General features: G+C 43.0%; 1 protein-coding gene across 1 annotated transcript in view; it reads right to left on the reverse strand.

Annotated features, from left to right (window-relative positions):
• Positions 1–383: 383 nt before the first annotated feature.
• LOC117357770 (cysteine-rich venom protein LEI1-like) overlaps positions 384–12,640 on the reverse strand; it is a 235,473-nt gene continuing 223,216 nt past the window's right edge. Inside the window, exon 8 of the mRNA XM_033938845.1 lies at positions 384–584. Coding sequence (XP_033794736.1) covers positions 475–584 — 110 coding nt within the window. The 3' untranslated portion in view covers positions 384–474. The remainder of the gene's footprint in view (positions 585–12,640) is intronic.

Consider the following 12,640-nt stretch of genomic DNA (forward strand, 5'->3'; position numbering starts at 1 on the left):
AATGGTGGGAAATGAAAGACAATAAATGAAAAGTAGGGAACAGTCAAAAATGAAATAAAATATTTTTTTTCCATGCACATCCCTAACCTAAACAGGTTTATATGCAAAGATGTTTTAAGACAATAGCACAGTACTAGACTTTTTCTGAAAGAGGAAAATATTTTATTCAGCACAAGAAAAATCAAACACTATAAATAATCCAAAATAATGTAAAATACAGGAATGATTAAGAAGTAACATACAATAATCAATCTATTGTAAAGATCTATGGCAGCATAATTATTGAACAAGATATCTGCAAGACAAATGAACAAAATGTAATTGTATAAGTTACATGCCACAGATTTGTAAACTTCATAGGAAAAATCAATTATACCGTATTCATTACATACAGATAGTTTTTAAGAGAAAGTGATGATGAAATATGTAGATACCGTTTTTTTTCTACGTATTAAGTAGCATGTACTGATCTGTTTAGTCACAAGTGCACATTTTTTTACAACATGAACTGACATCTTCCCTTTGACATAAATGTTTGTTGCCTGCACAACCAGAACAAGTATTCCAAGCCCAGCAAGGATTGTCTGCAATAAAATAAAGTCATAATTAGAGCACATAATAATACAGTAGGTGATGACCAGTATATCTCAACACACATGTAGAAGGATTTATCCTGGCTGTCAAACAGGTTTACCTATAAATAGAGCTTTTTTCTCTGACTGGGGATCCTTACTCTCCATTACATGTGAAAATTAACATGCAGTAGATATGAGTTCCACAGCCTGTGCACTAACAGGAATATTTACAGCTTATTCCTATGTCGTTACTATACAGAGACATTTTTTACCATGTAATAAGTATTTTATGCAGGTCCCAGCTGAATCTGAGCGTAGCATAGCTCTGACAGTCAGAGTAATATAAATTACTGTATTTTTCGCTCCATAAGACGCACCTTTTTCTCCAAAAAAGTGGGTGGAAAAAAGGGTGCATCCTATGGAATGAATAGCCAACCCCCCTCCGCCTGTTGCCTTATTTAGACCGCCACCCGCCCCGCGCCCGCTGCTGCTGCTGTTATTAGTCGCTCGCTGCCCCCCACAAGTAGAGGAAGGGAAAGGCCAGGTGGGTGCAGCGATTGCATGCCACCGGCCCAGAAACCGTATCCCCAACGCCAGTTCTGATGTCGGACAGAAGGTCCAGGCCAGCCAATGACTATTGTTGGGCCTAAGTTGGGGTGGGGAGGGAATTGGACAAAGGCTGGAGGGGCAGTGAGGGGAACATAAGAGGGAGGGAGGGAGGGACAATTGTTGGGCCTGATTTGGTGGGCGGGAAGAGGCCAAAGGCTGGAAGGCAGTGAGGGGAACATAGGAGGGAGGGAGGGAGGAAGGGACAATTTTTGGGCCTGAGGAGGAAAGAAAGAAATCACCAGACAACAGAGTGAGGAAGAGAACAAAGGCTAGAAGACATTGAGGGGGACATAGGAAGGAGGGAGGGAAGAAGGGACAATTGTTGAGCCTGAAGAAAGAAAGAAAGTAGGAAAAATGATTTTATTTTCAATTTAGTAATCAAAGTCTGTCAGTTTTGAGAATTTATATCTGCTGTATATATTTTGCACTATGTCTATTTTTCTATAGTTGTTACTGAGGTGACATTGCATATTTTAAAAAGTCATCTGTCTTAAAATCTGTGCCCTGTCTCTGCCCACCCTGTGCTCAGTCGCAGTCTCAAGACACCTGAGGAGGGACAGGTTGAAAAGCCTGTAAGGGAGGGGGGACAAGGTGCAGAGCCTGGCAATGATTGTGGGGTTGGGTGCAGAGCCTGGCAGGGAGAATTTGGTTCAGAATGTTTTTTTTCTTGTTTTCCTCCTGTAAATCTAGGGTGCGTCTTATGGTCAGGTGCGTCTTATGGAGCGAAAAATACAGTAGCTCCAGATAATCAGGGCCAGAGCCCAAACATGGGCCAGCACTGAATATTCAGGGCTAACAAGTGAGCCAAAGTGCTTAAACACTAACTATCACTGGATATAAATCAGCCAGAGTCCAAGAACATCAAGTCAAATATGGCGATGAGAGGAAACAGGAAAAATATGTTTATTTGAGGCACACAAGATTTGAGAAGAAGTGTAGGGAATCAATAAGTTAAATAAAAATGATGGTAGTCCAGAATGGAGAACCTTGTGATCAAGTTAGATATTTAAATGGGATGTGATATGAGACAGGTAGCCAGTGTTGCAAATTTATTTTTACCAAACCGTAATTTGATAGCAGTGGAGAGGCAGCCTGGAGAGGTTTAACAGCTGAAAACTATGGCATTACTTTGCAGCAGAAGTACATTGTGAACATAAGAACATAACATAAGAATTGCCGCTGCTGAGTCAGCCTCCAGGTCAAAGACCAGTGCTCTAAATGAGTCCAACCTCACCTGCATACATTCCAGTTTAGCAGGAACTTGTCCAACTTTGTCTTGAATCCCTGGAGGGTGTTTTCCCCTATAACAGATTCCGGAAGAGCGTTCTAGTTTTCTACCACTCTCTGTGTGGAGTTGGTGTGAATTCTGTAAGGAGGGTCCTGATTTATTGCAAAAACTTATAAACCCCTGATGCAGCAGAGCAAGATGGAGATTTCCCCATCAGGTTGACTGGCTGCAGGGTCCGGGCGGTGGTGCACTTATCGAGTGTACTTGGGAGACAGCTGGGACTTCATCGTCAGCTAAGTTTTGTTGGTTTTTTTTTTGCTTTCTCTGCTCATGTAGCAATATTGGTGACAGTTATGCTGAAGTGCAGATTGTTCCACACAATGGATTTGTGATTTTTGGGGGCGTGCTTTTTTGTAAGGTGGATTTTTCTGGGGACTGCTAGAGTGCCTTGTTTTTCCACCATTGTTTATTTAACATGACAGTTAAACTCATTTTCGGGAAAAGAAAGTTATGACCATGTCTCTCTTTTATTGAGAAAGCTTCACTGGCTCCCTGTTCGCTTTAGGATCCCGTTTAAGTGTGCATGTATTATCTTTAAGTTTCCTTATGGAAAATTTGATCCTTTAGTTATCTTATATTGGAACACTTCTAGATCTTGCCACTCAAGGATTACACAGAAATATAAACTATTGTTCCCCTCTTTTAGGAGGATTAAATCTGTTGGGAAGCTTAGCCATCTCTTGCGTTCAAACTGGTTAAAACTTGGAACAGACTCCCTGACTCTGTTAGATTGATAGGTCAGCTACAACAATTTTGTAAAGCCCTAAAAGCTTTGTTGTTTACACAATATCTTAATGATTCACCTATTGAACCAATGAATTAATAGCACTTTAACATTCTCTTTTTTATGTTTGCATCTTTTTATGTATTCTAGTCTTAATTATTTGTGAACCAAGTCGAGCTCTGTTAGGAGATGATCCGGTATATAAACTGAAGACTAGACTAGACACATGTGCAAGTGGTTTCAGTTTGTCTGCTTTCTTTATAAGAAGTGGAGATTTTTGCCATATGAAGCTGAACCGAGGCTTTTTCTCCACTTCTTTTTCTTTCTCTCTCTGTTTTTGAGTGAGTAAGTGTAGTGTGTGTGTTGGATGGTGTGGTCTTGCAGTGTCCCAGAGATCCCTGGTTGTTCCATATAGGGCATAGGTTTGAGGTAGTTTTGATTTAGTGAATCGCCAGCTCAAAAGCCCTGCTGTTTTATATTTTTTGTTTACTTTTTACTTGATGCAGTTTGATTTGTTGATTAGGCAGCCTGTTCAACCAGACAAACTGCATCAAACAAAAAAAAAAACATCAATCTTGGACTGGGGATTCTCTGAAACCCCCTAAAGACCCTGACATTACTGATCTGAATTTGATTGGCTGAGCAGCATCTGCCTGTTGCCTGCTTAACCAATACAATTCAAAGCAGTGTCCTCAGGGCCTTTAGGGGATAGGGTGAATCACCTGAAGGCCCTGACCAAATGCCACAGAATAAACTGAAATCTTCTGATCTGGGTGAGAGGGGGTATAAGGGGTTGCACTGATATAATTTGGATATATCAAGAGAAAGAAGAATTCTAAGAGAAGAAATATCTGTCTAGAGTAAAAAAAAAAAACACTTCTTCACTACATTTGAGATCTTCTTTGGAAAGGAAAGTATATTGTCCAGGATCACACCCAATATTTTGACTGAATCCTTGATTTGGAATATTCACACCATGAATCATTGGTATGAAAAAGAGTGGACAGGGTAAACCTGTAGAAAAAATAGGGATTCAGTTTCATATGGTTGGTAGCTAACCAGTGATCCTTTCCAACTTTGAGGAGATAAGAGTTATGGAATGAGAGGAGTGATCATCAAGGGGATAGAGAATTTGTATGATTATAGCAGGTTTCTGTGTCTTGCTGCATCAATGTAGAAAGAACCAATGTTTCAGTTTGAATTTGAATTTCTAGCAAGAGAGCCCAATAACTTCAATGCAGATAAAGGGCTCTCCATACACAAAGCATGGCAACTTCTCATCCAAAAGAAACCTACATAGAAACATAGAACATGATAGCAAAAAAGGGCCACGGTCCATCTAGTCTGCCCACACTAATAGCCCACCCCCTAACTACCTCCATGAAAAGATCCCACTGCCAATTCCATCTTTTCTTAAAATCTGGCACGCTGCTTGCCTCAATTACCTGTTGTGGAAGATTATTCCAGCGATCAACCACCCTTTCGGTGAAGAAATATTTTCTGGTGTCGCCATGAAATTTCCCACCCCTGATTTTCAACGGATGCCCTCTTGTTGCTGTGGGTCCTTTAAGGAAAAAGAGATCCTCTTCCATCTCGATACAGCCTGTGACATATTTGAACGTCTCGACCATGTCTCCCCTCTCTCTGCGTTTCTTGAGTGAGTACAGCTGCAACTTACCCAGTCATTCCTCATACGGGAGATCATTGAGTCCTGAGACCATCCTGGTGGCCATTCACTGAACCGACTCAACTCTCCGCACATCTTTTTGATAATGCGGCCTCCAGAATTGTACACAGTATTCCAGATGGGGTCTCACCATGGATCTGTACAACGGCATTATGATCTCGGGCTTACGGCTGACAAACTTCTTCGGATACAGCCCATGATTTGTCTAGCCCTGGATGAAGCTTTCTCCACTTGATTGGCAGTCTTCATGTCTTCGCTAATGATCACCCCCAAGTCATGTTCTGCTACAGTCCTTGCTAGGATCTCACCATTTAGGGTGTAAGTCCTGCATGGATTTTTGCCTCCAAGGTGCATGTCCTTGCATTTTTTGGCATTGAAACTTAGTTGCCAAGTCTTTGACCAATGCTCCAGCAGAAGTAGGTCCTGCGTCATACTGTCAAGCATTGAGCTTTTGTCGGGCACTTTGCTTTCATCTGATGTGCATAGTTGCATAGTACCATGTACATTGTACCATGTGCCATAGTACCATGTGCATAGTACCATGTTGCATAGTTTGGCGTCATCGGCGAATAATGTAATTTTACCTCGAAGCCCCTCAGCCAAGTCTCTTCTGAAAATGTTAAATAGAATCGGGCCCAAGACCGAGCCCTGTGGCACTCCGCTGATCACCTCCGTCGTATCGGAGAGGGTACCGTTTACCACTACCCTCTGAAGTCTACCTCTAAGCCAGTCCCTAACCCATGCGGTTAATGTTTCACCCAGTCCTATCGAACCCATCTTGCTCAATAACCTGCGGTGTGGGACGCTATCAAACGCTTTGCTGAAGTCCAAGTACACGACGTCCAGGGACTCCCCTGTATCCAGCTTTCTTGTTACCCAGTCAAAGAAGCTGATCAGATTTGATTGGCAGGACCTTCCCTTCGTAAAACCATGTTGAGGGGGATCTTGTAGATTCTCCTCGTTCAAGATCGTATCCAATTGGCATTTGATTAGTGTTTCCATAAGTTTACTCACTATCGATGTGAGACTCACCGGTCTATAATTCTCAGCCTCCGTCCTGTATCCCTTTTTGTGGAGTGGAATGACGTTAGCCATTTTCCAATCTAACGGGACTCTTCCTGTACTTAGGGAAAGATTGAAGAGCACGGATAACGGTTCCGCCAGGACGTCACTCAACTCCCTGAGCACCCTGGGGTGTAGTTTGTCCGGTCCCATAGCTTTGTTCACCTTGAGTCTTGATGGCTCCTCATAGACACTGCTGGGCGTAAACTCAAAATTTCAAAACGGGTCTTCCAAGTTTTCCCTCGTCAGCAGCTAAGGGCCGGATCCCAGCGCCTCGCAAGTGAAGACCGAGTAGAAGTATTCATTTAAAAGTTTGGCTTTGTCGGAGTCCGATTCTACATAGTTCTCGTCGGGTTTCCTAAGGCGTACTATCCCATCTGTGTTTCTTTTTCTGTCACTAATATACTGGAAGAAGGATTTATTGCCCTTCTTGATGTTCTTCACAGGGTTCTCCTCCATTCGGAGTTTGGCCTCCCTGACTGCCATTTTGACCGCTTTTGACTTGGCCAGATAGTCTTCCTTGGATTCTCGCTTCCCTGATTGTTTGTAGATGATGAATGCTCTTTTCTTCTTTTTTATGAGGTCTGAGATCTTCGCAGAGAACCACTGTGGTCTATTGTTTCTTCGCCGTTTATTTACTGATTTAACGTAGTGGTTGGTTGCTTCATGTAAGGTTGATTTCAGAGTTGACCACATTACCTCTACATTATCTGTTTCGGCATGGTTTTGCAGTGCCCAATGAACGAAATCTCCCATGCTTTCGAAGTTTGTGCCCTTAAAGTTGAGGACCTTAGTTGATGTGCTTGACTTAGTGAAACCTTTCCTGAGGTTGAACCATATAATGCTGTGGTCACTGGAGGCCAACGTATCACCTACTGAGCCCTCTGTGACACTTTCTCCGTTGGTGAGTATTAGGTCTAATATCGCCCGATCCCTAGTGGGCTCCAATACCATTTGTCTGAGTCTCGCTCCCTTTATAGAGGTTAATAGCTTCCTGCTGCCGCTGGTCTTAGCGGAAAGATTGTTCCAATCCACATCAGGCATATTGAAGTCTCCTAACAATACTGTGTCTCCACGCAAAGTGATATTCTCAATGTCTTCGACTAATTTTATATCCATGTCCTCCTGTTGTCTTGGAGGTCTTTATACTATACCAAGATACATGCATTTGTCCTTCCCCCTAGCCATATTCACCCAGAGGGATTCCCCGTTGTACTTGACATCTGCGATTTTGGTAACTTAGATGTCCTCTTTAGTGTATAGTGCTACCAATCCTCCCATTTTGCCCTCTCTGTCCCGCCGAAGTAAGTTGTATCCCAGTATAGCCATATCCCACCCATGGGAGTCCGTGAACCAAGTCTCGGATATCGCCACCACATCTAGGTCGGCGTTCCTCATTTCCATCTCTAATTCCAGAATCTTATTGCCCAAACTGTGGGCATTAATGTACATAGCCCTCCTGCCCCGATGTCATTGGGGGGGTCATCAGTGCCACGGGGTAAGAGGGCTTGGGCTCCATCTAGCCCCGATATCATTGGGGGGGGGGGTCATCGGTGCCACGAGGCAAGAGGGCTTGGGCTCCCTCTTGCCCCGATATCATCAGGGGGTGCCGCGGGTGCCCGGGGCAGGAGAGCTTGGGTTCCCTCCTGCCCCGAACATAATCGGGGGTGTTAGCAATCGTGGGGCAGGAGGGCTTGGGCTCCCTCTTGCCCCGATGTTGTCGGAGGGGGGGGAGGGGTGATGCATCACGGTAGGAGAGATGCCTCATCTCCCTTACCACGATGCCATCACTCCTCTACCCGAACTGCCACAACCCGCGGCAGGAGAGATAGGGCATCTCTCCTGCCACGGGTCGCGGCAGTTAGGGTAGAGGAGTGATGGCATCGCGGTAAGGGAGATGAGGCATCTCTCCTGCCGCGATCATTGCAGTAGGGGGTAGGCAGGTTGCTGGGGCTGCTAAGCTGATCGCAGCAGCCACGATCAGCTCAGTGGCCCTTTTTCGGCCCTTAGACCTGTTTTGACTTCATCTAAGTCAAAACGTATCAGTGCCGACTAGGCAACCTGCCTAAAGTTTTGATTATACCTGCTGCACGCCTAGGTGTAGGCTGGCCCACCTCCTGCCCACTGCCCGCCCTTTCCCCTCCTCTAAAAACGCCTCTTTTCTCTCTGTGCGTTTAGAGGCAGGGGAAAGGCCTAAGCTGGTTTTAGATACATCTAAAACTAGCTTTGATTATGGCTACTTGGACGATCAGGCTTTTTGATCGTCCAAGTAGCCATTTAGGACACTTTTTAGATGTTTTTTTTCTTTTGATTATGAACCTCATATCTTATTAATTCATAATGGTAATCATAAAATTTTAAAAAACTACAAAGCACACTATAAGCAGAGAAAATGTTAATTATCATTTATATTTGGGGGAGTTATAAAGATGCCAAGGCACATGACTTTAAAATATGCAATGTCACCTCAGTAACTATAGAAAAATAGACAAATATAGTGCAAAATATAGACAGCAGATATAAATTCTCAAAACTGAGAACAGGGGTAATCCCAGAGGACTGGAGGATAGCGAATGTTACACCTATATTCAAAAAAGGATCGAGAGGTGACCCGGGGAACTACAGACCTGTGAGCTTGACCTCAGTTCTGGGGAAGATGGCCGAATCACTGATCAAGGAAAGTATCAATGAGCATATTGAAAAAAATAATCTGATGAGAACAAGCCAGCATGGTTTCTGTAAAGGAAGATCATGCCAAACAAACCTACTGCACTTCTTTGAGGGGATAAGCGAACAATTGGACAAAGGTGACCCCATAGACATTGTATATATAGATTTCCACAAAGCCTTTGACAAGGTACCCCATGAGCGCCTACTGAAGAAACTGTGGAGCCAAGGGGTGGAAGGGGACGTGCACAGATGGATCAAAAATTGGCTGGCAAACAGGAAGCAGAGGGTAGGAGTAAAGGGACACTACTCTGACTGGAAAGGGGTCACAAGTGGTGTCTCACAGGGGTCAGTGCTTAGACCGTTGCTGTAAAATATATTCAAGTTTCAAGTTTATTATATTATTTGATTGAACGCTTTTCAGAATACAAAGCGTTTTACAAAGAAATAAAATTGGATTTCTTAAATCACAAATATTTCATAAATAAAAATAATTACTTTAAAAAATAAAAAACAAACCGGGGTTTAACAAACCACATGAAACAATAGGAAAGGAGGAAAAAAGAAAAAATACAATTAAAAAAAAAAAATGTATTAATCAGATTAGGTTAAAACATAAGGAAGGTGTGAGGAAAAGAATTTGAGAACAGGAAAATCTAAAGAGAAGGGGTAGATAATCTGAATTTAATAAAAGATGATGAAATTCGGAATCAACCGGAAAATTCATCAATGACCTGGAAACAGGGACGAAGTGCGAAGTTATCAAATTTGCGGACGACACAAAACTCTCCAACAGGGTCAGAACTGTTGAGGAATGCAAAGAACTGCAGAGAGACCTGAACAAACTAAGTGAGTGGGCAAATAGATGGCAAATGAGCTTCAATGTAGAGAAATGTAAGGTCTTGCACTTAGGGAAAGGGAACCCCATGTACAGCTATACGATGGGAGGGAGGGTACTGGGGGAAGGCAACCTAGAAAAAGACCTGGGAGTATTGGTGGATAAAACAATGAAGCTGGCGGCACAATGTACAGCGGCCTCAAAGAAAGCGAACAGAATGTTAGGCATTATCAAAAAAGGTATCACTACCAGAACGAAGGAAGTTATCCTGCCACTGTATCGAGCGATGGTGCGCCCGCATCTGGAGTACTACGTCCAATACTGGTCGCCGTACCTTAAGAAGGATATGGCAATACTTGAGAGAGTTCAGAGGAAAGCAACAAGGATGATAAAGGGCATGAAGAAGCTTTCATATGCCGAAAGGTTGGACAAGCTGGGGCTCTTTATCCTGGAAAAGCGGAGACTTAGAGGGGACATGATAGAGACTTATAAAATCATGAAAGGCATAGAGAAGGAGGAGAGGGACAGATTCTTCAGACTAGCGGGGACAACAAAAAACAAGAGGTCATCCAGAAAAATTGGGAGGAGACAGATTCAAAACGAATGCTAGGAAGTTCTTCTTTACTCCACCACCTCAATGCACTTCCAGGAGAGGTGATAGGACAGAGTACAATATTGGGGTTCAAAAAGGGACTTTATGACTTCCTGAAAGAGAAAGGGATAGCAGGGTGGAGATAGAGGGTTACTTACAGGATATTAAATAAATAGGGTATAAATGTTTTAGGTAAGGAGCACTTACAGGACCTGGGGGGCCGCTGCGGGAGCAGACTGCTGGGCGCGATGGACCCCTGGTCTGACCCGGCAGGGGCAATGCTTATGTTCTTATATGATCACTAAATTGAAACTAAAATCATTTTTACTATCTTTGCTGTCTGGTGATTTCATAATAATAATAATAGAACAGTTTATATACCGCAGGACCGTGAAGTTCTATGCGGTTTACAATAATTAAAAGATGTTACAGATTGAATGGATTTAGCACTGTTCTGCCGGTTAACATTGATTGAAAGATGCTACAAGTTGAGTGGGATTAGCAAAGTTAGAGACTACTGATTAACAACTCTAGGGATTAGTTATTGTGGGATGAGGTTAGTTGCCTAAGTAGTTCAAAACACGGCCGTCCGCTTAATATTCGGACTAAAGAAAAGTGATCACGTTAGTCCCTTCTACAAACTACTGCACTGGTTACAAATTGAGGCACAAATTCCATTCAAATGCTCCTGCTTTTGCTACAAACTAATCTGGGGAATGGCCCCCAACTATCTTCTACCTCACTTCGAATTCTACTCCTCCACTAGGTCTACCAGAAACCGCAACCTCTTTGCATACCCGAAAATCGCAGGCTGCAGATATCGAACCTTCCTGGACAGAACATTCAAGTTTCAAGCTGGTAGACAGCAAACTTGGCTAGGCTACTTCATTGATGTCGCTATGTTGACCTACAGCGTCTTCCGGAAAGAATTAAAGATCACTTTGTTTAAGAAATTCATGTCCTAGCCAGACTTTCTCCTCACGATTAAAGCTACCACACACCACCTGAATTCTTTTTCCTCATTATAGCTACCCTATATTCTCAGACTGCTATAATGTCCTCTTCACAATTGTACTCAGCTAATTGCTGGTTTCCGATCATTTTCAATGTAATATGTAAAAAGTTACTTCTTATACTGTAACTTATGTATATTTTTCTTCTAACCAATTTGCACCTTGTATCTTATACTGTAACCTATGTATATTTTTCTTCTAATCAATTTGCATCATGTAATCACTGACCGCTCAGTGACCTCTTATCTATTTATACACTGTAATTTGCTGACTGTACAGCTATTCTTCATTGTGAACCACCTAGAAGTCGCAAGATAGAAAAATAAAGTTATTATTATTATTATTATTAAGTACTTTAGGAACAGATATGTTTTTAGGCATTTCGTAAATTCCCCATAAGTAGTAGACGTAAGCAATTGTTCTAGATCTTTACCCCATAATGCTGCCTGGTGTGAGAGGAGATGTTGATGATGTCTTTTGAATTTACATCCTCTAACCGGAGGGGAGGCAAAATTTGAGTGTGAACTTTTCTTATATATGTTGGCTGAGAAAGTGAAAAGGTCAGTTTTGTATTTAGGGGCTAGACCGAATAGTACCTTGTAACAGAAACAGCCAAACTTGAACTTCACACGTGCCTCCATCAGCAGCCAATGCAGAAGTCGGTAGGAAGGTATCACATGATCGAACTTCTTCAACCCGAGAATCAGTCTGATCGCTGTATTTTGCACTAATTGTAGTCGCCATATATTCTTTAGGGAAATTGCCGGCGAGGGAGGAGGTGGGACCTCTGGAGGAGGGTGACAGGAAAGGAGTGGTAAAGGAGGAAAAGGAAGTAGCGGACAGATTGAACACGTTCTTCTCGTCGGTCTTCACGAAAGAGGACACATCCAATGTTCCGGAACCGGAAAAATTCTTTAAGGGGGACCAAGGGGAAAAATTATCGTGCATGGATGTAAGCCACGAAGATGTACTCAAACAGATAGATAGGCTAAAAACTGACAAATCTCTGGGCCCGGACGGAATCCACCCAAGAATACTAAAAGAACTTAGAGACGAAATAGCGGAGTTACTGCAGCAGATTTGCAACCTATCCTTGAAAAGGGGGGTAATACCGGAAGACTGGAGGATAGCGAATGTTACACCTATCTTCAAGAAGGGATCCAGAGGCGACCCGGGGAATTATAGACCGGTCAGTTTAACCTCAGTTCCGGGGAAGATGGCCAAATCATTAATCAAGGACAGTATCAATGAGCATATAGAAAAAAATAAGCTGATGAGAACAAGCCAGCATGGTTTCTGTACTGGAAGATCTTGCCAAACAAACCTGCTGCACTTCTTCGAGGGGATAAATAAACATTTGGACAAAGGTGACCCCATAGACATAGTATACCTGGACTTCCAGAAAGCCTTCGACAAGGTACCTCACGAGCGCCTACTAAGGAAACTGTGGAACCACGGGGTGGAAAGGGACATACACTGATGGATCAGAAACTGGCTGGCGAACAGGAAACAGAGGGTAGGAATAAAGGGTCACTATTCTGACTGGAAAGAGATCACGAGTGGCGTCCCACAAGGGTCAGTGCTG

This window comes from Geotrypetes seraphini, chromosome 3 (genome assembly GCF_902459505.1).
Source record: "Geotrypetes seraphini chromosome 3, aGeoSer1.1, whole genome shotgun sequence".
NCBI classification, from domain to species: domain Eukaryota; kingdom Metazoa; phylum Chordata; class Amphibia; order Gymnophiona; family Dermophiidae; genus Geotrypetes; species Geotrypetes seraphini.